The sequence below is a fragment of the Coturnix japonica genome, chromosome 3, assembly GCF_054131305.1.
Source record: "Coturnix japonica strain WE chromosome 3, WE-NBRP24, whole genome shotgun sequence".
Classification (NCBI taxonomy): domain Eukaryota; kingdom Metazoa; phylum Chordata; class Aves; order Galliformes; family Phasianidae; genus Coturnix; species Coturnix japonica.
This window is the reverse complement of record NC_140665.1, coordinates 8,589,608-8,616,916: the sequence shown is the minus strand read 5'-3', so window position 1 is coordinate 8,616,916 and position 27,309 is coordinate 8,589,608. Positions and strand designations below refer to the sequence as shown.

Here is a 27,309-nt window from a genome sequence, read left to right as displayed (position 1 = left end):
GGAGGATAGTTGGGTCATGGTTGGATTTGATGATCTTGAAGGTCTTTTCCAGCCTGAGCAGTTCTATGATTCTATGCTCTGCCTGCCCACTGCAAGATTGCTGTAGATGCGTGCACTTCCTGTGACTTGGAAGAGCCAGCAAGGAGGGTCCAACTTCCTATGCTGCAGGTTTCCTGCTATAAGGTCTGTGTTGAGGGTGGGGCCAGGAGCTTCTGGGACAGGGCTGGCACATGGCTGCACTGCAGCATATGGAGGGTGTGTGGCTGGGGAGCATCCCTGCCTAATTCCCTGACTACCAGCCTGCAGGGGTTGTGGGAACCATCTGCTGCTGACTGGCCAGCTCTGTTGTTGCTCTGCCTTGTTTTGTGCTTTGGGCTCAGCAGAGTGTAGTGGGAATGTTTTCCAGCTTCTTGAGCTGACAAAGGAAGGGGAATCATGGCCTGTTGGCACAGGTTGGCACAGCTCCATCTGTAACTGAGTGTTCAGCTGTTGTCCACACCTTTGACTGGCCTGGCATACCCAACTGTAGGTGTAGCTCAATGGTTTGGGCTGCTGGACCTGGTGTATTGTTTGTAGATGATGAGGAATACTAACGAATCAGAAGTTAGGGGAGTGCTGCTTCTGTTATTACAGAAGATGAAACTTGTTGAGCTCTTAGCAGTCTGACATTCAAGAAATTGATAGAAATCAAACTGAGACAGTTTGCCTTTTGTTCAGTTCCTCTTTGCAGGGAAGACCCTGTCTGACTCAGCCTGCTGCATTCACCCATCCTTGTTTCTTATCCATACCTTTTCACTTTGTTTCGTCTGAGACTTTCATCTACTTTGCTGTCTTTGTTTTCCACCCAAATAAATCTTTCTCTTATTACATATGAAATGGGAGGTACTTCTTTCCGTGCTGATGGGCAGAGAAATCCTGGTAGCTTTGAAATCAGAGGAGAAATAACCTACCTTCTTTCGGTTTCAGTTTGGGGCAGCTGGGCAGCCTACTGCAGCAGGCTCCGCAGAGTGTGCAATGGAGAGGAACCTGAATATTTTCTGCTCCTAAGCAAATCTGGCGTGAGTAGGTTCAGACTTTTTAAAGGTTCAACATGTGCTCAGATTTGTGTGGTTTTTACATGGGAACAGTAAAAAGTTCAATAGTGACACCAGCACAACTTCCATACTGAATCTCATGTCCTTGGTTCTGAAATGTGAAGAAGAGTTCCTTGAAAATGTTTAGAATTCTTTGAATATAATTAAAGCATCGTATTTTCCCCATGTTTTCTTGGAAACAACTGAGTCATCTTTCTCCAAAAAGTCAGGTGGGAACAGTGTGTGCAGTCATACTCCAGAGAAATTTTTATTTATTTATTTATTTGCAAACTTGGAGGTAACTGAAAGTGTGATCTTAAAATAAGAAGTGTTGACTTGCAATACCAAAGTGCACTGATAGCGATATGACTGTGGATCAAGCGCTATGGCCAGTAGGTACTAGAGCCAGAAATCACTAGAATTAATTTTGTTTTTTCCACTTCTAGTTTTTCCTGTGTGCTCGGTGATGGTGTGAGCAGAAAGTGATCATATAAACACTGTAACCAAGTGCATATGCACATCACCCTGTGTTCAAGCACTTGCCTTTGTGTATCTAGCACTACTCTTGCCTTTCTCAAGTTGTTTTTCATATTTCTTTGTCTCTTAGGTGTTAGATTTACATTTTACGTACAGCCTTTTCCACCACTTAAGCAGAAGGGGATAAACTTGTCACTGTGAGCACTGCCGCAGGTTCCTAATAACTAGGCTAAAAAATCCCTATTATCTTAAGTTTTGCTTTTCTTTCTTTCTCCTCTAAGCAAGGCAAGCGTTAGACCTTCAGGAAACTGAATATTTATCCTGCCCTGATTCAAGTTTGTGAAACCAGAAGTCTTTAAGTACTTATTGCAAGACTTGTATTTGGTTATTACGTTCACTTCTGTTTTTGTCCGAATGGCATAGCATGATTTAATTTTTCCAACTTACTGTAGGTGTTTTTACAGGTTTTTACTAATGCTGTACCTCTTGCTGTATAGAATAACAGCTGTGTTAGAGTCTGGAACAAACCAGTGTAGGTGTTGTATTTACAGAAACAAATCCAATCTGTCAAATCTTGAGCAATAAGAATACAGTAGATCTCGTGGACAGCCACTCTATAGAAAATGCTGTAATTTAGTTAAGAAAATGAATTGAGACAAAAATACATCTCTGTGAGCTGTGTTTTTGAGGAAAATGAGTCTGTTGCAATCAGGTAAGTGTTAGCAATGAAAAAGCAAGGGAATCCCCTTTCTTCCTGCTTTACCACTAAATAAGTCATTGGATTACACTAAATGATAAGCTATGTAAGTACAGAGATCTTTACTTTCCTGTGATCCAAGGTAAATATTTGGCACAAGCCTGTAAAACTGTAAATCTATGTACTAAATTATTCCTCTAACAGAAGTGAGCAGGGAAGTTGATTTTTCTCTCCCAGGCTGTAACTTCATGGGGAGAGAATTCAGTAAGTGTAGTATCTCAGTGCTTTCCAGCCTCTGCTTATTTAAATCTGTTCTCAGTTCACTTCTTAGTAACATTGGCTAGAAGGCTGGCTGTGGAGCTCAAATAGGGGTGTTCAGACTTAATCTTGCATTTTCTCAGCCTTAAAGGTCATCCCTTATTTCAGTGGTTGTGATGTCAGTGGGGAAACCCGGCTGCAATTTTCTGTTCTTGTGCAAAGGTCTCAAACGTCAAATAAAAGCAAAACACTTAGAAAGCTTAGAACAGTTTAAGGCTTCAACTTAGAAATTACCCACAAGTTCTTAGTGACTCCTATCCAGGACCGTGTTATTTCATCAGCTCTTACTTGTATGTGAACTTTTTTTTTCCCTCAGTTGCTGTCTCTTTTGCTTAGTTTGTTTTCTTTTTCAGCTGCTTATTGAGGGAATCTGTTGTTCTTCTCTTTGATAAGTAATGGATGCCACTAACTAGTTTGACAGAGGATGAACCAGAGTGTCCACCAAATTTCCCATAGAATTTTGTACTAAGTTTTAGTACTATTGCGTGTTTTCTGGTCCTGACAGTATGTCCAATTATTTCTCAACGCTTGATTCTTTACAATATTTCTGAGAATTTTTCTTAAATCTCTGCTTTAACATGTGAGAAATCTGTTACAGAGATTCATAATTTGAGATGTCAAAATTTTGTGGCAAAACTAGAAACTGAAGCCAAATTTTCTGAATGTGTAAGACTGTGGCGTTTGATCCTTACCCTTTAAAGATACGTTGTCTGTGCCTGCAATGGGGATTCCCAGTCCACATCATTACTGTATCCCACTAGGGAAGACTGTTGCAACTACCTCTAGGGATTGTAACTAACCACCTATTGATTTTTAAGCTGTTACTTACATGATTGATGATATCGTTCAAGAGGAATCCCAGTAGCTCCTGATAGCAGAGCTGTGAAAAAATTCCAGGCTGCTGATTGTCCGCATTGTAGATGGCTTTTTACCTCATCCCTGAGATTCTGGTCTAGATACATCTAGAGATGTCTTTCAGTGATGCTGTTTGTTGTACCATATAATCCTGGTTTCTATATGAAGAATGACCGTAGCCTTTCAGTGAGCAAACATTACCCTGTTATCATCTTTTACGGAAAACCATCTATTGCAGAGTACCATTTAGCATGAGAGACTACTTGCTCAAGGTCATGCATTAAAGTCACAAGGACATTAAGCATCCCAAAATAATGTTGTGGAACTGAATGGAGAGGTTGCTGCTTGGTGAAACTAATTCCTTATCTGTGTGTTAAGTACTGCAATACTAAGCATAGCACCTAGGTTTTGCCATGTCTCCGTCTCACAGCACTGGTATGAGACTTGATTTTGTTGTCAAGCATTTTAGACCCACAGCTCTCTCTCTTGAGATTCAGTGTTTAGAATGACTGTTGGCTTTAGCAAAAGGTACACGTCTTTATTGGGAAAAATGTAACTACTGAATTGGGTAGGTATAGTTATGAATTTTATATGTGAACTGGTGTGTTAATATTTTTCTGAATGAATGAGCGTTTACAGCAAGTTGTTTATTAAATCTCACAATACTTAAATGAATAGTAAGTTTGTATGGCTGCATGTTTTTTTATTACTCAGATCAAGTTCCAGTCAACCCAAGTGGAAGTTTTGCCTGTAAAAATAAATTAATTCATTGATAAAAGTGTGTTTGGGATCATGATACTTCAACTGTATTTCTAATGTACTGTTGCATGTCCCTAAAACTTACTAAACTTACTGTCATAATCAAAGCTGTGAACAAGCACAATGAATGTGCCACTCTGGCCTAAGAATGTGTCATTGATTAGAAATGTTCAAACCCAGTCAAGGGAAGCTGACATACCCCTTCTCTATCTCTTAAGGAGTGTGATTCTTCCTACTTTTTCTTGGATAAAGTTATTCATTGGTCTCTGCTGCTTTAGTATTTTATGTGCAAAGAAAGAGATCGGAATTCTGGTTCCCCTCCACCTTACTTGGTCACAACAGGAATTTATAAAGATAACAAACTTCTGTTATTAAAACACTGCTGCACACTGCATTAGATAGCTCTGGGCTGCAAGGTGGCCAGTATCTTTTGCAAAGTTGAAAAGTGAGTAAGAGGCTTATGAAGGACAGAGGGTATTCAAGAGAGAACTTAGCTGGAGCACCTCTCCTGTGCAGATGGGCTGAGAGAGCTGGGCTTGTTCAGCCTGGAGAAGGCTCTGAGAAGACCTCATTGCAGCTTTTCAGTACTTAAAAGGAGCTTATAAACAGGTGGGAAACCATGTTACACAGTTTAATAGTGATAAGACAAGGGGGAATGGTTTTAAACAAAAAGAGGGGACACTTGGATTAGATATTAGGGGAGAAACTTTTCAGTCAGCAGGTGGTGAGGTGCTGGCACAGACTGCCCAAAGAAGCTGTGGATGTCCCATTTTTGGAGGGTGCCCAAGGCCAGGCTGAATGGGGTCCTGGGCAGCTTGACTGAGCAGAGGGCAACCAGCCCATGTTACCGTTAAGTGCTGGGGCAGCTTTAAGGTTCCTTCCAACCCAAGCTATTCTGTGATTCTATGACCATCATTTAATGGGGTTGTCATGCAGATGAAGAGCTCCTGTCTCAGATCATTCTGTGCTCTAGAGGCAGGGTAATAAATCACCCCCAACAGCTCAGATGCCCTAGAAGCCTAAAAGTAGAGTATCAGAGCATGTGAAGATAGTGAAACAAGGTATGCTAACTATATACAAGTCAGTAACAGTTGTTAATTGCTGTTTTGTTTGATCGAGTAGACATTTTAAATAATTTTGTGCTTATTCCAGCTATTTGTCAAATCAGACAGCAAGCCTGCTTAACAAATAAAAATATCTCCATTCTATCCAATCTTGAGGCAGTGGCTAAGTTTGAGCACCCCAAATGGAACCTATTCTGCCGTTTTCTTCTATTCATTTTGAAAAAGGGTGCCAAATAGAAAAGCTTACCTAAGTTGAAATCCTATTTTGTATAGGCGTAGCTGACCATGTGAAACAGGAATCTCTAGTAAGATTATGGGGATTCACAGAAATACTTCATAAGCTCGAGTGGTAACTTTAGTCTTGCTTTATTTTGTTAGGCGGGTCATTGTTCATGCAGGCTTCCCTTGGAAAAGGCACTGTTAGCCATTTTTCACTGCTTTCTCTATGAGAACCAGAGATACTGCAGAGATTGAAGTTCTCTGCTTTATTCACCAAGATCTTTCTGCTCGCTTGTGCTGGAAGAAGCATGAAACCATGCAAGCACAACAAACTATTAGAGTTAGTGAAATTTACGGAGGAAGTTATCATTTGCGCATCCTTCTAGGAAATCTTCCTTGTGAGCACTAGGGGGCATTTTACCAACGTATGACAAATGCAACTTCATTGCTTATCATCTGTGGGAGTGTGGCGTCAAGGCCCTTACAGAACAGGATGTTATGGCAAGGATAAGGCAGCAGAAATCTTTGGGCACTTTATTCAAATCTGCTCCCCCCCACCCCCAATTACTACTTATATCAACGTGGGAACTTGTAATGCTTATTTTCTAATTGCTGAAGCTAATGCAAAGGAAAATCATTAAAGCATTAAGGTTGGAAAAAGACACAGTGCAACTGTCTTTGTTTTTTTATTTAAAAAAAAAAACCACAACCAACCAAATGAAAAAGCAGTGTCACCAAGAAGGGTGTGGCAGATGAGGAATCACAGTCCAAAGCAGACTCCACCTGCTTCCTCACCATCCTTGGTATCATGACTTCATCTTTGGTATTTGTGATATCTGTGGTCTCATCCTCTGTTGGGCTGACCTCCCTCCCCTCTTCTTCAGTCCCAAGTACTTCTTGTTTTTTCACACTAATGCTTCCCTGATGGCTTCTCACACATGGCATACTTCTGCAGCAGAGACTCAGGTTGGAAGTCCTGCTCTTTGCCTGTGTTCAGGCCGTCTGTCTTCCAGCTTTCTTTACTTTTCTGCTGTTTGATAGCCAACCTCGAGGCTGAAGTCTAGTTCAGCTGAGCCTGCCTTTTGCTGTTTGCATTGGTGCATGGAAGGCTCTTCGTGTGCAGAGACACTGGGAATATGGGCAACCATTTGTAGCTCTTCTTTTTGCCTTTGATATAAATTCATCCTTCAGTCTGCAATTCTTTTCACCAGTTCGGATGGCCTACGTTTCAATAATTTGCTGTTGGCAGACTCTGCGTTGTTGGGTCCATCTTTGTACGTCTAATTGATTTCAAGGTTTGGCTGCATTGTGCCAAAGCAGAAGCGCTTCATGTTGTCCTGCGCTTTGCTGGAAGTCAGAGTAGAGCTGTCAGTCTCATGAGCAGCCTCCAGGAAGGCTGGTGCATGCTGGAGGGCTGCTTTACTTTATCTGGCAGGTAAATCATCTTTCCTCAAGCTGAACACTGCCAAACTTGGGGCGTGCTGAAAAATTATAGTTTTCGTGCATATTGCCATTTCTTCCAAACTCAATAAAATCTCTGTGCTGAGATGCCTGTTCTACCTTGTGCTTTGTAGGGTTGGTTAGCCCAGCTGCTGCTCTGAGCAGCATAGCCAGCTTTCACTGAATTCACTTTGCTTTTTTTTTAGTCTTGTTAGTCCTGCAGGAGCTCTAGGAAGAGGTGTTTGTTGCTTTTGGCAGAGCTGTTGCTGTGTCCGGAACCCTGGCACGACTTCAGAATTGCTGGCTGCAACCTCATAGTGCATCTTTCTGCCCATCTCCAGGAGCTGTGGGAGTCTGCAGCACAGCACCAAGTCCTCATAGCATGCGCTCATGGGATGATGACTCTACTCAGTCATCCTTCCCTTTACTGTGTTGCTGAGGTGCTCTTGCTTTCCTAGTCAGGGTACTCTGGGCTCTCCTGGGGCCCAGTTCTAATGCTCCAGACAGATTCCCTATTCGTTTCTTTTTTTATCTGTCTTGTGCTGACACCTGCTCTTTAAAGGAAGCTGTCAGGTAAGGAGAAAAGAAAAATAACTCATTGCTGGCTTCATTCCTTTTTGAAGATTGTCTCTTGGTCGTGTAAATGATGCTTTGCAAACAGCAGTTCCTCTCTAGATACTTCAGACAGCTATTGTCTTTTCAAGCTGGAGTAAGGTTTTTGGGCCAGGGTTTAAATTTAAAAGAAACGGTAACAGTAGGTTGTTACTTTTCCCAGAGTAAACTACGAGATTATCCCCCTCTGGTTTGGATTATCTTAGTTTCATTTATCATAGTTTTTTGTAATTTACACATGGTCCAGTGTGATAACTCATAGCCTACCTCTGCCTAACAGGGTAAAATTCTATCACTTTTCACTGAAGTTATTTTCTTGTCATTTAAGCTTTAACTCCAAAATTAAGTGTTAGTTCTAGTCCATCCTTTTATTACAACTGTCCTTTTATGCTTTCATGTCATGTTTTCCAAAAGGAGCTTGTGGAAGATAAATACTTTTGCTGCTGTGCTCTACTGTCCCTGGTAGGCAGTGGCTAGCAGTTACATGTCTCAACCTTTGTGAAACAGATCATTCAGTGGGTTGATCTTCAGCGCTGCTGGCTTGGTTTGTACTCCAGAAAATTACTGGAGTTGATCAGAGCTAGAGTCAGGACATCAGTAACATAGCTCATTTTTTTCTATGCCTGTGTGTTAAGCAGCTATCTCTTTTTTACATCCGTCTTTCTGTATAACACTGCCACTAATTTAATCTCTTTCTTGGGGTATGCAGTCTCCATTCTTTTGTTCCTGCATTTAGATGACGGAAGAAACTTGTCCTAATTTTCCCTTCTTACGTCTGGCTTGTTTTGGTTCAACAGACTGTCTGGATGTGCTTTTTATAGTGCACAGACAAAGAATCTGTTCGGTTCCTTTTAATCAAGGTGTATTGTGCAACAGATATCTTGAGGAATTATTGTTTGCCCTATCTTATTGTTCCTTTTAATAAAAAATAAGTCACAAAATTGATATATTCTCTATTCATGGAGAAGAAAGTAATTTTTCCAGGCATCTGAAATACCTGAAAATGCTTTGAGTCTTACAGTGACCTATACATATGCTGTACCTAAGGCACAATCATATTTTGGACTGAGGATTTTGTTTGGATATTTTCTATTTTTAGGAACATTAACATTCATGAGTGGAATTGCTATACAGGTAAACTGTCATTTATCAGATATATTGTTATGGGAGAGAGACCAGCCACTACTTGGATTACACAAGACATCGAATTTTTCCCCAAGTGTCTTAAAAACAAAATTAACAAGTTCATATAGCAACTGCCAAATGAAAGGTACGGTGAAACAGCAGAACTGATCACTGTTCTGTTTGTGATGAAGACAAAGGGCTTCAGCCTTTTAACCAAGAAAGAGCAGATAAAAATTGTAGTTTAACTAGAATGTTGGCTTTTTAGAAAATGCAAATGGTTTTGCTGCAGCATTTCATTAAATTGGATGCATATATATGTAAAGTCAAAGCACACTGAGACTAGCTATTCAAATAGTGAGAAGCAGCGGTGCTGGTTGTGGCTTACTCACAGCTCTTGACGGTAAGACTCTATGTGGTGAGGTGACATGATGACACAGCTCTAGGCAATTTGTAGAAGGGGCAAAGCAGGCCCAGATAAGATGACAGCTGGCCAGTCTACAAACTGTTTGTGGCTTTATGCATAATTTTGTTCCTAAAATATGTTTATGTTCAGCCTGAAGAATGGCATCCTTTCTGTCCTTTCTCACCATCTACGAATGGTGATTCCTAGATGTAATCCTTGAATTATATGATGTGTGAGTCACTGGACCAGAGATTTAAAAATAAGTCATGAAAAACTTCAAACTGAAAGATGTATCTAGTCGTTCTATGTTTAAACAATTCATTTTTCTTTTATAATTCTGGCTGTGTATTTTGCATTCCAAAATGGGTGTTAAGTGGATAACACCTTTTGCAAGCCCTAAAGGGGAAAAAAACGGCTTGTAGTAAAGGTTTGAATGAGTGATTGTTATCCCCTGCAGGTCAACCAGTGCTTCTCTGATACCACCACAGTCTAGGAGTGTTCATGGAAGTGTAGTGTAATTGTGCTCAGTGCTCATGGATAAGGATTAGAGTTTTGATGGGTGGACTGTTCAATGGATGAAGAACTGGCTGCAGGACCAAGTCCAGAGAGTGGTGGTCAATGGCTCAGTGTTTGAGTGGAGTTGTGTCCCCCAGGGGTCGGTGCTGGACCTGATACTTCTAATATCTTCATCAATGACATCAACAGTGGGTTTGAGTGCACCCTCAGCAAGTTTGCTGCTGACACCAAGCCACGGGATGCAGTTAACACACCAGAGGGATAGGATGCCATTCAGAGGGACATAGGCAGGCTGAAGAGTGGGCCCAGGTAAACCTCATGAGGTTCAACAAATCCAAATGAAAGATCATGCACCTGGGTCAAGGCAACCCCCGTTATCAATACAAACTGCGGGATGAATAGATAGAGCACAGCCCTGCTGATAAGGACCTGGGGGTACTGGTTGATGGGAGCTGGATGTGAGCCAACAACAACATACCCTCACAGCCCAGAGAGATGATTGTATGCTGAGCTGCATCAAAAGCAGTGTGGGCAGCAGGGTGAGGGAGGAAATCTGCCCCTTTGCTCTGTGCTGGTGAGGCCTCACCTGGAGCACCTCGGGACAGGAGGGATGTGGACCTCCTGAAGTGCATCCAGAGAAGGGCCGTGAAAATGATCCACAGAATAGAACACCTCTCCTATAAGGGCAGGCTGAGAGAGCTGGGGCTGTTCAGCCTGAAGAAGAGGAGGCTGTGAGGTGACCTAAGAGTGGCTTTTCAGTATCTAGCAGGGAGCAACAGGAAAGAAGGGAACAGACTCTTTAGCAGGGTCTGTGGTGACAGATCAAAGGGAATTGGTTTCAAGGTAGATTTTGGGTAGATATAAGGAAAAAGTAATTTATACTGAGGGTGGTGAGGCACTGGTTCCAGTGCCCAGTGATGTGGTTGGTGCCCATCCCTGAAGACTTTCAAGGTAAGGCTGGATCAGACCTTGTGCAACCTGATGAAGCTGTGTTGTCCCTGTGCATTGCAGGGTAGTTAGGCCAGATGTCCTTCAGAAGTCCCTTCCTACGTTAAGGATTCGATGATTTTAAAATAAACAGCTCACTCCTTGTGAGGTTGCATCATAAATGAATAAGATGGTGTGAGAGCAAGGAAGTATTTTCTGTTTTCTGTTGGGGAAGCTGAGGCTCAGAATTAAACAACTTGCCTAAGAGCAGAAGGGCTGACTTGCCAAGAGCCAGATTCCAGTCTCCTGAGTCAGAGCCTTGTGCCTTATCCACAAGACCAACCTTTCCCTTGTAGCATTTCCTTTCTCTCCACCCTGTTTTGAGGCGAGGAACAGTAGCATTGTTCTATGTCAAACAAATTTAAAGCATAATACAGGAGTGCTCCCAGCAGAATGGCTGGAACAACCTTTGAGTTTATCATTAATCTGGAAGCCATGACTTTTCTTGGAATGGCTTCTGCATTGGAACCCTCCTCAGCAGGAGCAATAACCACAAAAGCTTTAACCACTAAAAGACCTGTCAGTCTTTAAATAAGAGGCTTTTGAGAGTAAAAAAATAGTAATTAAAAACAAGAAAAAAAACAAAACACAACCACACAACACATGCTTAAAACAATAACTTTTCAGAAGGCATGGATGGCTGGAAATTATGATTCAGGGGAGTGTGTGAGACATGAAATATCTGTCAAGAAAGCAGGACTTCTAACGTGGTTCCATAAGTGGTCATGATATTTATTTTTAAAATTGGTGCTTTTTATTCATAGTACATAGTACTATGGATACTAGGAGAGCCTAGTTCTGTAAGTACCTTAATGCCTGCTTGCATACTTAATCAGGCTGGTGACAAGTGGCTTATCTTTGATATTTCAGGTAGCTGGGAAGAGAAAATAAAGGCTTAAGTTTGCCTTTGCTGCTCGGTGGCAGAGCAGGCTTCAGCAGACTTGATTGTGCAATGCCTGTGCTAAGCATTACTAAAGGGCCATTATCTTAGGGTTGACAAGTATCCTGTCAATCACTCTGTTTTCTTTTGCTGTAGGAATTGTTTTTGGGTTTGTTTTTTTTTTTTCCCCCACTCTGTCCTTTTCTCTTGCTGCCCCTTAACATCCTGAGGTTGTTCAGCCTGGAAAGAAAAGGCTTCAGGGAGACTTCATCGCAGCCTTCCAGTATTTAAGGGCAGTTTATAGACATGAGGGTAATCAATTGCTTACACAGGTAGATAGTGATAAGACAAGGGGAAATGGTTTTGAACTACAGGAAGGGAGATCTAGATGACTAGATGTCAGGGGGAAGTTTTTTACTGAGTGGTGAGGTACTAAAACTGCCCAGAGCGGCTGTGAATGCCCTGTCCCTGGAGGTGCTCAAGGCCAGGCTGGATGGGGCCCAGAGCAATCTGATCTGTTACTTGATCTAGAGGCTAGCAAACTTGCCTGTGGCAAGAGGGTTGGAATCTGATGAACCTTGAGACGTTCTATGATTCTCTGCCAGATTAGGAAGCTGAATTCCTTGCAGAATTTCTTACAGCAGTCTCAGTGTTAACAGGGTCAGCTGATAGAAAGCAAAAAAAGCAGGAGCGAGGACTCGTCTTTGGATAAGTGGAGAAAAACGGGATCATAAACCACTTTAACTGGAAGACAGGAAGTGAAGCACTGGATCAAACTGGTCTAAGAATTCTGGTATCTTGCCTCTGGCTACACAATAGCCAGCTGACAAAAATAAGTGATGCACCTGGCTTTTGTTATGCAATGCTACAGGAGGGGAATTCCGTCCTATTTGCAAAGATCTGCACATGCCCAAAGTTATGACATGTTCTTAAGCTTTCTGTCAGTTGCTGACTGGGTTTCTGTGATTACTAGTACTACCCTGCACTTCTCAAGTTTGCGTCACTCTCATGGGGATGATCCCATGCCATAAATTCAGCTTGAGGCAGAGTAAAACTGTACAGGGTTGTCACTGGAGTAGAGCATCGTATGCTTTCATGATTTTGAGTAGGGCTTCATTTATTTGGTTTGGTCTTGGTCTTTTGCCTTAGAAGGCTTCTCTCTTGCTGTGCAACTTTCCCCTCATCTAGGAATATGAGCATATGGCAAAAGAGCTACATTGGGTTTGTTTTGTCCCAAAGATATGCTCTTTGCTATGCATTTATTTGTGTCTACTACTGCACAGAGAGAAATGGGCAAGAAATTTCCGCTTGCCCTGTCCTTTCTCCAGTCACTTTGTTCAGGGATTTCCTGAGCCAAATCCATCGTATTCCATCGGTAGGCGCAAATAGATCTGACGCAGTGAAGCACTTCTATTGCTGGCTTTACTCTTGCTTAATTAAAGCTTGTTTTCACTTTAGAGGAGCATAGATTGAACTGAATTCTTTTGGACGCTACAAGAAGTACACCTCTCTTTTCCTTAAAAAATAAGACCACAATGAACCATAATGCAACAGTTCATGTCATAGTGTCACAGATATCGCCGTGTGTTAGCTAATTCCTCAGTCTCTGAAGTAGTCCTGAGGAATACCTCTGGTAGCCTGTTCCTGCAGGCCCGAAGACTTACACATCAAAAGAACTGGGTACTGATGTTTTAGTCATAACAGATGGCGGTTCTATTGCTTGGAAAATTGCCTTCCACATCAGCGTACGCCGTGTACCCTTGTAACATCGTTTTCCTTATGAACAGGGCTTCTGCTCTGAGGAACAGAGTTCCCCAGGTGCCTCTGTCTGAGCTTATTCAGCAGTGCCGCGGGCTGGGGCAGCACCGAGCTTTGTCCTTCCAGTCTGAAATCGAACGAACCAAGCCGGACCAGCCCAGCCCCCGACTCGCACCGCTCCTCCACCGCGCCCAGGCCGAGCCGCCGTCCCGCGCAGGCCCAGGCGCTGCGGGGGCGGGCAGGGGGCGGGCCGCGCCAGGTCGGGAAATTCCCCCCGGAGTAGGGCGGCGGGTGGGGGGAAAGCGGGCTTGGTGTCGTCGGTGTGAGGAGCGGGCCCGGAGGGCAGTCCGCGGCGGCACGGCCCGAGCGGCGGCGGAGCTGTCAGCATGGCGGGTGAGCGGCGGGGCGGGCGGAGAGCGGGGCGGCGGTGGGGAGTGGGCCGCGACTCAGGCAGCGCCCTGCTGCACGGCTGGGGAGCCGGCCTCGGGGGAGGCACGGGGCAGCGCTGAGACCGGCTGCCGCCCTGTTCGTGAGCAGCCCCTCTTCCGTCGCGTTCCCTCCGGCCGAACCCCGTCGGAGGCTTCCGGCCGAGGAAGGAATATCGTGAGGATGTTCATATCGGTGGCAGCGACGCCGTCCTGAGACCGTCACGTCTCAGAACGGGGCTTAGAATTCTTAATCGGTGCTGCTTAAAACGTTTGGGTGTTCAATATGTGCTGGTGTGGCGGATCTGGGGCAGGGCCGTCAGCAGGCAGGGGCCATGCGGTGCCTGTCCCGTGGGCGCTCGCTGCCGGGAGGATGCAGCTGCGTAAGGAACATATGTCATAAGTGCGGAGCAACAGAGATAAGGGATCTTCTTTGGGCAATTACGTTTAAAAGCATAATCAGGTTGTTGGTTTTTTCTTTTATCTTTTTAAGGCTAAGTTAAAACTCACATATCGCCCTTTCAGAAGGTGTTCCTTAGCTGTCTCTTTCAGGCTGGGCAGCATTAGTTGGCGTTATGGGAAGGAGGCTCTATGCTCTCAGCACCAGCGCTGTGTGCTCTGCTACCCTTAGCAAAGTACAAACTTTCACTCCTGTCAAGCGTGTGCTTGAGAAGGCTGAACTGAAGCAGGAGCTAGTGCTTTCTTCTTGCCCTGAATGTGTTTTCAGTGTAATTAGGAACCAGATAAGGATTTTTTCAGCAGGGGAAGTTCACAACTTCCTGGTACTAGCCAGCTTGTGTCATTGTTTTTTTTTTCTTTCTCTGTTGGTTGTTGTTCTGTAAGGTCGTACAATAGTAAAGAGGAAGTTTGTGAGCCGTTTTGTTGTCGTGTTACGATCTGTGCGGTTCATGGGTTCCGCAGTGGATTACTGCTCTAAAATAAAATGGTGAGTGTGCTTGGGGTTAGATGAGGTTGAAGCAGAGTGTTCTATGACAAACCTTCCACCATCTCTTCTTCCTGAGTTCCTCTAAGAGGCTGAGTGCAAGTAGGGCAGGAATGTGCAGGCAGTTGCTGCTGCTGCTCAGAAATGGCCGTTGCTGTGGAGGACAGAAGGGCACCAATAATCTCTAAGAAGGTGTGACATCAAAGCTGAAGGGCAACACTTCTTGCTTCTGTGTTTCACTGCTGTCACCTGAGATCATCAGAGTTTCGGGTGATACTTTCACATCTCCCACAAAGACCCACAGCTGCTTTGCTTTCAAGCTTGGTGATTGCTGAAGAGTATGTTCACAGGGTACTACTCCTGGTCATGCAGGAGAATGGCAAATCATATAGTCCTCCTGAAGCATTATTCCTTTGAGCCAAGGAGTAACATGGGACGGATGGGACCCATCGTCCTTCTGGTGGTAGTGTCTTACAGCCGTGTTCCTCCCTGGTGGCACAGCCATGTTTAGCTTCAAACTCATCATGGAGAGGTCTTTGAGTCTTTTGTTCCTTTCTTATTACTCTAACAGATTAAGCAACCTTCTACACTTAAATGTGAGCACGAGCTGGCTGTGTTCTTGGTGCTATTACTGACCTTACTTAGTCTCTTTATGTAGTTGAGATTTGGTCTCTTGTATTTCCTTTAAAATTGTTTATTGTAGAATTCAGAGCATGGGGGCAACAAGCAAGTAATAGAGATAGCTGTGTGTTTCTTCAAAAGCTAGTGAAGGAGGTGAGCCTTAGGCATGGCTCGTAGTGGTCTGACAAATGTGTGGAAAGGAGCTAGTTCCCTGTAAGGACTGACAGCTCTCTGTGTGCGAGTGTAGGTTGTGAAATAGTTAAACCACACCACTTCACAAGCACATTGCTCATTTACAGAAATAGGGAACGCCAAACAGACCTCCACTTCACTTCAGAGTGCTGATAATACCTTTGGCTCACGCTGATACTTTCATGTGTTTCCTCTATGCAGAAAACATAATGACAGTGACAATTGTGGTAGAGATGATAACGTGATACTTAAACAGAGAGAGTGAGAACCAAGATTGAAATGAATTTGAATGTTTAATCTCTGGAGGCTGCCGTGTCACAGATTTGCTTTTCCACACACACACACCTGCAGTCAAGCAGTGGGTTTGCTTTCAGTGACACTTGTTTCAACCACAGTCCCAACACAATTGTTGAACACAGAGTTTTAAAATAAAGTGCTCTGAACAGGGAAGAAAAAGAGTCCTCATAAGCAAGCGTTAGTAGAGCACGATGGGAAATTGATGCTTAAAGCAGAGAGGATTAAAGACTCGAAGCGATTCTGTTCTGCAGTAACTTCTAACAGAAAGGCTCTGCCTCGTCTTGGCAAACACGTGGGCGTATGGTGCGTCTGGTTAGCAGCTTTGTAAGCATGTGTACCTCCAAAGTAAGATGATTAGTAGGTACTTTGCTACAATTTTGTCATTATAGTGTCTAAAATAGATTTTTAATTTAGTAGATGGATATGTGTCTATGTTTGTGGTACGGTGTTACGTAGGAATGGAGAAGTGAGATTCTTCTCCCTCCTCAATTACGTGATGGAAGTGGGAGGCTGACTGGTACGCTGCCATTGCTCCTCACTGCTGGCAGAAGTTGCCTGTTGCCTTGTCCACTGGGTTGTCCTGAACAGGATAACATAAGTAAATGTGAGTGTAGAAGTTATAAAGCTGTATGCTGGGGAGTGAGCTTGGCTCTGGGAACTCAGACTTCTCATCTCCTGAAACCAACTTTATGTCATGTCTCGGCTTTTTTGTTACTAGTGTCCATCATACCCACTTTTGCTGGCATCACTTATTTTCCAGAAGGAGAAAAGGAACAAAGCTTACGTAAAGGGAAGACTAGAAAAGATTTGGCAAGTGCCTATGGAAGTGGCCATACCTGTAAAGGAACTGGACCTTGAGCAGTGTCTATGCATGCTTGATGTGACAGCTCCTTGTTTGTTTTGAGACGCTGGTTTAAAATCAGTAGTAGATGATCAGTTGAGATATTGCATTCTGGTAAATTGTTATAAAAGAACGTGTAGAGTCTTAAACTGTTCTTCTCTAATGCTTGGAACAAAACACAACCTGGAGTTGAAATGCTTTATGCCTTTTTAAGAAAGTGTTCCTTTTGAAGAGGCATGTGTTGTTGGAGGCAGTTTTGGTGTCAGAGCAGCTTTCGCACTCTGCTATTGCACAGCTGTCTGTCAGTGTGTTGTGGCTGAAATGTGTGTTCAAATAAGACCAGGCTAACATCTTAGAAATGGAGTTCTCCCATTCTCTACTTTTCTTAATTACTTTATAATATCTCCTCTGATGTGGGGTATGAACTGCTGGAGCACTGTAAATCTTCTACAAATCAGCAAATTCCAGTCATAAAGTTCAAGCTTTGTGTTGGCAGATATACTTAAGTTATTGTAGGTGCAACAAACAAGAAGGTTTCATTATGGAGCTAAGACTGTAATCCACCTATTTGACAAATTCATATACTAAGTACCTTAGGCTAACTAGACCTTGGGCAAAAGGAAGTAGGGAATCTTTTTCCCTTTTAATGCTTTCAATATATTTAATAACTATTTTGCTTTTTATGTTGAAGTCTGAGTGCTGTTTTCACATTGCCTGTTGTGTTTCTGATGTTCGCAAGCCTCGCCTGAGTAGGATGCTATTATACAAAGATGACAGAGAGCTCAGTAGATGTTTCCATAAGCTGTGTTCTTCTGATCATAGCAGAGCCGTGATGATTCAACCTCTACAATATTTACTTATCCTCTGCTGTTTGTTTTTCACATGCCATCTCACTGTTGTCACTATTTGATTGACTGTCCTGTTTGATGTTCACAGTGAGATACATTAAATAGCAAGTTACTGCCTGGCAGTCACACTGCTATAAAAGTGGTGATACTTTTGCTAAGGTAATGTCTTTCTAAACCTTTCATTGAAGAGATTTGTTGTCTGTCATTCTTATCTGTAACTCAAGTTTGAAAACATCGTGAGACCCAATAGTTTTCAGTAAGTGATTTGGAGAGTTACTGCGACTAATAGCTGGCCCTGTGGGGTGTGGGCTGCTCAAGCTGTAGAATTCAATACAAGCCATCAGGTATTTTCTGAGCCCACAGTGATGGTATTCAAACCAATAGACTTTTTTTTTTTTCTTCCTTTCCCAATTTGCATAGTTTCTGCTTCAATATAATAGGAACTAAATCAGTATGTACTGAGAAAAGATCTTCACTTTCAGAGGGCATTCAAGCAAACATAATATTGATGGTACCCGAACTTTGAGGAGACAACCGTATTATAATAATGAAGAACATTAACTATTCTCTTGAAATGGTGTATTCTGTTGTATAAAACATTATTTCATAAGATACATGCTCTCTAAAAGCTAAAAGAATCTAAAATTCTAGGTGAGATGGAGGGGAGGGTGTCCTGTTTATTATTAATATAGCATTGATACCTGGAGATTTAATGTAATGTCTATTAACACCATTTACCCTATCATGTGCATGCATGTTTTAAAAAACATTTATCATCTGAGAAGACAAATCAAGTGAAAGATGAATAATATCAATCAAAGAGTGGAGACCTTACAGTTTTCACATAGCATTTAACCATATAGCCTGCCTTCTGCTTCTTTTTAAGCTCTAAATTTAAACAGATTTGTTTTGTTTTAAGGTATCTCAGAGCCCTACATTGAAATATTTGAACAGCCCAGGCAAAGGGGCATGCGTTTCAGATACAAATGTGAAGGAAGATCAGCAGGGAGCATTCCAGGAGAGCACAGTACTGACAACAACAAGACATTCCCATCTATACAGGTAATTAATACTACTTTTATCCATAAGTTACCAGTGCCCATGTTTACATTGTGCTGTAGTTACATGTGGTGCAGTAAATAAAATGGTTTTCATTACATATTCTGTTATTCTTTCCTTGGCATGCAGATGTAGTTGCAGTGCAGCATGAAAGAGTTCTTTGCTTCTAGACATTAAAGATTTTGTTCCCATTTACCAGAGAAGGAGGAGGCACAGTGATATGTAGCAAAGTGCCAGTAGAGAAGGAACTTAGCAGATTTGTTAAGGAATCATTGAGTTATTAACTCTTTCTGCATTTACGTTTGTTCTAGTTCCTTAGTGATGTGATTTGGGCTTGTTTTTACTATTTTGATTGTAATGTGAATTTTGGGAGAGTTTTGAAGGAAGTTGTCTGCTTACAAAATGTGAAAAGGCCAGTCTAGGTGCTGGGTGTAAAGTGGGAAGAAACACTTTGTACAAATGAGCAAAGCGAGAAAGTGACTTGCAGCGGATGATTCAGTGATTAGGCTCTGCAAAAGAAACCACTGTGAAGTGTGTGAAATCAGAAGGGATACAGAATTTTAAAAGGATTTGAGAAAGAGGAAATAAATGCTGAGAGCACCTGCAATGAAAACTAGTTGGATGACTGTGTTATGGTTAGGTTGGGAAATCCAGAATTAAGGGGTTCATACTAATCTTTGATCAAAGCAGGGCTGAACATACGGACAGTATGGATTTTGGCTGTTGTTTTCTTTCATATGCAGAACTGAGGAATGTAAGAGATGCTAGACAGGTTGGGTGAAGGAGAAGAATTTCTGTTTTCCTATTTGATGTTTAGGTTGGTAATATTTCCTTGGTTACCTTCAGTCTGGAGAAGATCCTTCAGAGATGAGATTATAGTAGAAACTAATATGTGAATGGAAGGTAATGAGTACTTGCCATCATGATATATACTATTACAGTGCAATATTTAAAAGACAAAATGGACCCAAGGATGGAGTATCTGGAATCACAGAGATAAAAGAATAGGTACAGAAGATGTGAAATCTGAAAAATGAAATGCTTTAGACTGAGACATAAAAATTCCTTGAGAAGTGGGAGAGTTGAGAAAGGTAGTATTGGCAGTTAAGTGTTGAGCAGCATAGAGAGTTTCTACTAAGATAAAGCAACAGTGCTGCTGCGAAAGCTGATCTTCCCCTGAAGCCAGAATACCTAAGGGAAAAGCAAACAAGAAAGACCCTTTTTTTGTGTTTATAGCGCCAGAGTTGAATCAGGAATGTAGGAAGTAGTTCTTTGTTCAATTGGTAAAGTGCTGAAAAAGCAATCTGGCAAGGTTTGTATATGTGCTGGCAGAAATAAATACTTTGACAGAAGATGACGGGGTGGTATGAGCCCTTGATTCCTCTCATCCTTGACCATAATGCACGGGAGCATCATCCAGAACTTGAAGGGAAGGTGGGACTCAGTAGGTGACTATGCAATCCTGGCATAGTTTCTTCTCTTTTTAACCATGACCATTGATAACAGAGCTGATAGTAGGTGATTTCTGGGTGAATTCCTGCCTCCCTGGAGCCTGTACGAGGCTTTGGTGTTGATTTTGCTGCTAGGGGTCTTCACATTTAAGGGGCGAGGTATATAATGAGGGAGAAATAATGCAGTATTTATTTAAGGGTAAGTAGTGTGTATGAATACTGACAGCTGGATTGGAAACTGAAGAAATTGAGAGATGATGGAAGTTAGAGCATAGGTCAAGTGAAAGGTTGAGGTGCTAATTGAGAAGCGTGTGATGGATCCATGGAGTATCTTGGAAGAGGTAAGAAAGGGCTGAAGGAAGAAGAACAGTTACAGGATGAAGGAAGTGGAGGTGGAGACCACACCTTTGTACAACCTGTGCTGGTGCAAGCCTTGCAAGCGTTTTCAAGTTGTTATACTTCAAACATCTTAGGTCAAACTGTTTTTTAGACTCTCCCACTCAAACTTTGCTGGCTTCACTGATAGTTGTCAGTATGAAGGAAGACTTGAGTGCCTGAGAGATGTGCACAGAGCCTGACTTCTTTGAAGGCGCTAGTGGGGCTGGAGAATGCAGTGCCCCTCTTATTGAATGTGAAACTGGGTACTCATCTTCAGATTAAAGAGAAAGGCTTGGCAGGGCTTATGTCATGCTGTATTTTATGAGATCCTCACTGCCTCCTTTGTGTTCCATTCACAGGGATTATCCCTGAGGTTCTAGGAGCTTTTTCCTAAACATCTTTGGAGCTGGAACGCTCTTTAAATAAACATTTGTGTACAGTTGCCTAGGTAGAATTTTGCATCTCATGTTGTAACACTTGATGTGAAATACGTCCTCTTTTGATCATACAACATTACAAGCTGTTTTAATTTCCAATAAAGAACTGAAATGGTCTTGGCTTTTCTTTTATGAGGCAATATTACAATTCCTTACTTGTGGTTTTTCTTCCATACAGTATTTTAGGATTAAATGTATTTTCTGTTATGTGCTTGGACTTTGCTAGTCCTGATATCTGAAGTTGAGAAAATCTCTCTTATTCTTGTAGATTCTGAACTATTTTGGAAAAGTCAAAATAAGAACTACATTGGTAACGAAGAATGAACCCTACAAGCCACACCCTCATGATCTAGTTGGAAAAGACTGCAGAGATGGCTACTATGAAGCAGAGTTTGGGCCCGAACGGCGAGTCCTGTCGTAAGTAGTGGTGGTGTTCAGCAATTTGATTAATCGTGCAAGCGATATGCTGATCTTATGTCTAAAATTAAGAGGGCAGTTAGTAAGCTTCAGCAAAGGCAGCATACTAATCCATCTGGGAGATAAGTCCAAAGGTTTCCTTGAGCTAGTTCCTTTTTCAGTGTTTCACACACTCCTTTTCTATTCTGCTCTTCTCCTGTCTTCACTCTCCATATGTCAGTCTCCATTTCCTTTCTTCCACTTGCTTCTTTAGTCCTGTTCATTAGCACTTCTTGAGCTTGATGATCTCTCCTACATTCAGTGTACGAAATTAATGACTAATAGGATTGTTAATGACAACACTCAAATTAATGCTTCCTGAGACTCACGTAATTCACGTCTTTCACAGAAACTGTATTTGGACTTTGTGGAAACGGGAGGAGAAATTTTGCACTGAATATCATGTTGTTCAGATGATGATGATGATTGTCACCTGTTTAGAAATGTGTTGGCGATTGTCACTGCTGTTTCTGTTTGCTAAGTGGGTTTTCTTGGTGGGTTGTTTTTTTTTTGGTGGTGTCTTTTTCTTTTCAGTGAAAATACAGTTTCTACTCAGCCTCGCTGTGTAGAACAAGTATGCTGGGGAATGACCTATTCACGGAAGTAGTAAAGAGGAATTAAGGCGTTGTATAAAACATGTTTCTCAGTGCTGTTCAGGAGGATATTAGGACTTTGTATTTATTACTTATTACTTTGTATTTATGTGGGTTTAGTCAGTAGAATAGTATTAAAGGAGAGAACTGAAGACACACGGTTTGTTTAATGATAATAATTGTCTGATGGTGGAAAAAACTGTTTTAATAGTGGAGATACTTCTACAGTGTGCAGCTCAGGCTCAAGTGATCATGAACGTATAGTAGATACATTCAGCTGACATCTGACATGGATTTTCTTTTTGCTTGTTTTTAGCATTGTTCTCAACCTTCTCCTAGCTGGTAAATGGTAGTTAATGCTGTTTTCCTATTTATTTTTTTCCACCATAAGAGAAAGATAGAACTGTCTCTTCAGACACTTACCTTGCATTTTGAGTATTGTAACATCATCCTCATTGGCCTCCCTGCAAAGAGTTCATCTTGTCTACGTGGCCATCATAGGTGTCTTAAACTGTTAGGAGACCTTTCGCCTTCGTCTGACCATCCATTCACTACCTTCCTCCATGCTTTCTCAAATCACGCTTCCTTACCCAGGTTCAAACAGTGCCTGCTGTTCTAGCCCATCCTACTTCAAGTTCTCATCCCAGTGGCTTCTGATCTAAAGCAATAAAGCCTAATTGCTTAACACCTTTTCTGGCTATGTATTATATCTACTGATATAATAATAATAATAAGGACCCTGATGATTGTTTTTCCTCTTGGTACTTTGTTGCGCATTTTAAGCCCTCAGAGATCCTGAATTTTACGAGCTATAGGTTGTAATGCCAGAAGTACTGAGCTGCTTTGCAAATTTGTATTTATTTCATGTCTGTTATATGCACATATCAAGTCATTTTATTTGACATAGTGCTGTGGTGAGCTTCAGTTCAGCTTGAAAGAGAAGATCCTGATGGGAAGAGGCTCTTTTTGAATTGCTTTTAGCATTTGGTACCCTTCGTTGTTTTTTTTTTTAAACAAGTCACTGGTTGCTGTAAGATGAAGGAACAACGTGATCCATAATTGGATCTGGATGTTTCAAGTCATTTTCGTTCTTGTGGCTGGTGAATCAGTCTTCACATTCTCTTTGAGTCTGCGTTAGAGAAGAACATCATACAATACAAGTGAGCAGGTAGTGGTTCTAGCTCTTTACTCTTTCTAGGCATCTCAAACAGAGGAAAAAAATCCCAATTATTTTGTGTAACTGGAATTACCCAGATTTTGGGCTGCCTTCTATTTAAGTTCCCTGTGTAATCCTAGTTGAACAAAACCTCCTGTATTGCTTGTTGACTGTTGCTCTTTGTGCTGCTGCCTGAACTTGATCAGAGCTCCCTCTGTCCCAAACATCAAAGCAAAAGTATCAGTGTTGGAGCTCAAGTGATTGCCTGCATACTGAGACTTTTACTTCATAGTTCTCATGCTCTCTACATGGATGATATCATAGTTTTAATGTTTGGTCCTTTTTTTTTAATGTTTTTTTGTTCTGTTTTTTTTTTTCCCTTTCTTTTTTTTCTCTTCCTATTTCTCCCTCTCTTCTTGTTATCTTGCTTGCTTCCAGTCAGCAAGTGTTTATGTGAAACCCTGCAGGCTTCCTGAGGTCCTTGATTGTTTCTTCTCTGATCCTGTCCTCTGTTTGACAGTTGTTAAATAGACACTTGCACTGCTGCAGTTCATGTTTTAGAAAACATTTAGAATCTGAAAGTTACGGGGTGCTTAAAAGTCTAGTTTCTTTGCCCAAGTGGTTTAATTCACAGTGCTTGAAGCAAACAGTATAAAGGTTCTTGGTCCTTGCAGAACTGGATTCAGCTTTTGTTAGCTAGTTCTATATGCATCCTCAGCTGATGTCTGTGACTTCAGGTGAATTGCCGGAGAGTCTGGGCCTATTCATGTGGCAGTTTTGGGCTGTAACATGGAACCAGGCCTGTTTGTGGACTTGAAGTATAATTCAAACTGAATTAGCAGAATAAAGTGCATACTCAGGAAAGAAGAGCTGAGTTGTGTGCTGTCATCAAGCCCTAAAAGAGTAGAATATACAAAAAGAATTGTGAAATACAAATCAACATTGTCAGTAGTCATATATGAAACCCAAGCGATTTACTGAGCTATGACATGCTGATTGTGTTTCATTTTCATTTTTGGGTCACTGTGTCAAGTTCAGAGGGAAGCTTGTGAGTTCTTCCAGTAAGTGAAAGCTCTGGAAGAGGATTCTGATTGCAGTGATTTTGGTAATCACTGAACGGACTGTTTTGGGCACGAGCAAGGTGCTTTAGGGGGAACTAAACTTGGGTAGTCTTGTTCAGAGCAGGGAAACGTAGCACTGCTCTTAAGAGCTGTGGCAGGAAGGTGGATCAAGTTGATTTTTAGGCATAACTAAAGAACTTTTGTTTTAAAGGAAGGGATGTTGCTGGTTCTGGAGCAGGATAGGCAGAGCCTATTGCCGTGGTTTATCTTCTGAGCTTACTGTAACATTGTGAAACATGAATTTTTAGAAATGTTTTTATTTTTTAACTTCCTGTTTTACATCCACTCAGCTCTGATGTCATGGTTTTTCCATGTGGGAAACAGTCAGCTTGCCTGGGACTCCCCCCGCCTTCTGCATTGGGGTGACCTATACTCATATGCAAATAAAGAAGAGCTGAAGCTCTTGAGAACTTTTCTGTAGCTACATGAGATTTCAGAAAGTGCTTTTATTTGTATCAAAAGCCTTAAAAATAGTGTTCAAGATTTACATTCCCTGATAAAAGCAGGAGCATAAATTCTTAACTGATGCAAACAATAAGGTTTGCTTTAAATACTTTTCACTTTCAATGACCTGAGACTGACTGTATTTTAGTTTTTAATCTCTGTGGGTTTACTGCAGATTTAACTATTTTTAATACAGATGTATTTATTCCTCTTTAGAACTGCATCTTAGTAGTCCTTAAATTTTCTGCTCTTATTTTAGGAAAAGTATATCCTTACTGTCAGACCTGTTAACACTTCTGTCAAAGGAAGCACTTTTTTAATTTCTTAAGCCACACGTTATCACAGTATTGCTCAGCACATGATTTGTCTAGTATTCTACACTATTCTATTGCTGAAATCCTATCATGTGTACTTCAGTTTTCAGAATTTGGGAATTCAGTGTGTGAAGAAGAAAGACCTGAAAGAATCGATTTCTTTGCGAATCTCTAAGAAAATCAACCCCTTTAATGGTGAGTAGAACTTATTGTCTGAAACAAAATTTCACTTTGCAAGATTGTTGCTGGTTGGCTGGTTTTGTTTTTTGTCTTGCCTTTGCTTTTGCGCTAGAACTATATTTTCAGGTTTTCATTTCAGTGTTTCAGAGAAACACTCTTCCCCTTCTGTGCCTCTAGTAGTCTTTCCTCACTGGCATCACATGATGAATCTGGTTGGAAAGTTGCTGTTTTTCTCCTCCCCCCCACAGTAGCGGTGTAAGTTAGCTGTGTCTTTTTGACTAGATAGCCTGGGCAGTGCCATCATGCAAATCTAAGAGGCTGTGGGATAGCAACTGAAGCTTTCCTTGGAAACATCTACAAGTATCCCAGAAATCTGGTTCCCTAACTTTGGCAACTATGTGGAAAGACTGAATTAGCTCAGTTCCACAGCAGGCATAAATTTGGCTTGCTACAACCGCATCCCTTCTCTTGAAGACCAGTGTCCGTGTGACCTCTCAGCCAGATACTTCAAGGAGCTGAGCCCATAGGTAAACTCCTTACTTAATTTTGAAGCTTGGGACTGATACAGGCAATTAGAATGTCCACAGCAGTACTAACCTCAGTCAAGGCAGGGGCAGGTTGTGTTGCTACAGAGTCGCTCCAACTACCCATGGGCTGTAGTTTTACGTGACAGCTGATCTGACTTAGCTGTGGGCTGCTCTTGAAAATAGTCATTTTGCCCTTTCCTCCATCCCTGGTCACACACTCTTACCACTTCCTTTGCATCAGGTAGGGAGGCCTTATGTTGCCATCGTGAGCAAACTCAGTGAGTTGCTCCAGTGGAAAACCAGCCTACAAAAAAAAAAAAAAAAAAAAAAAAAAAAAAACCACCAAAAAACCAGTTTTGCTCAGATCAACTTGCTGAATTGGTCTCACAGCCATATAAATGCTAAAAGTTCAGTGCACTGAACACTCAGCAACAGCTGTAGGGCCAAAGTGTCACCAAACTTTCAGCGTACAGGCACGACTTAAGACGATAAGCATAAATACATTGAACTACCAGCTCTTCACCGTTGTTTAATCATCTTGCTGGCGAGCTTGGTGGCTTGTTGTTCTTAGTTGATATGGTAAGGTGGAGCTGCTTTAAAATAGGCTAGAGAATGAAATAATTTAATCTACACCTTTCAATTTCTCCATGTCCTTGTCAAAATTCTTCAACTGGTGATATGTGTGTCTTGTGCTTCTTGTAGCTACAAGAAGAATTACATGTTTTATGTCAGTAATTGTATGAAGGAGTTTCAAAACTAAAACATATATGTGCTAGGAAAAGAACACATGCCAGACCTTTTGACTTCCTCCTATTGAAGCTAATGCACAAAGCAGTGTAATTGCTAAGTAAATAACCTGTTTTAATCATGGCACCATTATCGCTTACTGACATATTGAACTTCTACAGATCAAGAAAGGCGATTTTTTTAACACCTAAAAACCCACGGTTTTTGAATATGTATTTAAAATAAGATGAAGTCATTCAGACTAACTCTAAATTCATAGTTACTTCGAAGCTGTTTTGCTTCAGCAGTGACTTTATCTACTGTAATTACAGAACGAAAAAAAAAGGACTGTGTAGACTCTTCTGTGCTTCTCTGATTTCAAGTACAAATAGTGCCTCTGAAAATAAGGCATTGCTAATGCTTATGTGTGGCAAAAGCCTGGAGATTTTTCAGATGCTTTTTAATGCCCACAGAAGTCATGCTAAATTCATGTAGGACCCTCATTAGAGAGATAAGAGCAGGATTTCTAGCACGCTTCAGAATACATGCCATGCTTTAATCCTGATCTTAAGGGGAGAAAAAAGCACGTTGTACTTAAATACCAGAAATGTTTTAAATTATTGTCTTTATTTCAGGGCAGCTGTTTGTAGTCAGTCTTGTCCATCAGTACAATTGCTCTAGTTCTGGTAGTTTACGCACACAGCAGCATGTTTTTAAATTACTGCAGTCCCTCAACACACAGTGTAAACAGCAGTTCATTGTTTTACTTTGGGTCAGCCTACTCTAAGTTGATTTCAGACAACACAATTAAGAACTCCTTGTTCAGCCCTCTTAACTTGCTTTCTTTTATGCAATAAATAAGAAATGGACTTATGTTTTTATATTGATGTTGTGAATTGAAAGAACATGATAAAATCTTCTTACATAGGTCTGTTTTACCAGAGAAGCGTTAGTGACTACGCAGAGCTCTATTCCTAGTGGCTCTGAGTGCAACTAGAATCATTAGAGAATAGATTGTAGCTGTGTTTGGCATGTAGCTCCAAATCCACTATGCGTTTTTGAGACAGTCACAATCTGGCAGCACTGGGTCATATCCTGGGCTTCCTTCTGCTGGTAG

At 41.6% G+C, this 27,309-nt stretch overlaps 1 protein-coding gene across 2 annotated transcripts in view; it reads left to right on the top strand.

Annotated features, from left to right (window-relative positions):
* Window positions 1-7,412: 7,412 nt before the first annotated feature.
* The window catches only part of REL (REL proto-oncogene, NF-kB subunit), a 37,066-nt gene continuing 17,169 nt past the window's right edge, over window positions 7,413-27,309 (top strand). Inside the window, exons 1-4 of one of the 2 annotated variants that reach the window (XM_015856764.3) lie at window positions 7,413-7,475; window positions 18,270-18,412; window positions 20,944-21,092; window positions 24,863-24,954. In XM_015856764.3, the coding sequence (XP_015712250.2) occupies window positions 18,320-18,412; window positions 20,944-21,092; window positions 24,863-24,954 (334 nt within the window). In that variant the 5' untranslated portion in view covers window positions 7,413-7,475; window positions 18,270-18,319. Of the gene's footprint in view, window positions 7,476-13,322; window positions 13,577-18,269; window positions 18,413-20,943; window positions 21,093-24,862; window positions 24,955-27,309 lie in introns of those variants that run through there. The other variant, XM_015856762.3, reaches the window with a different exon arrangement.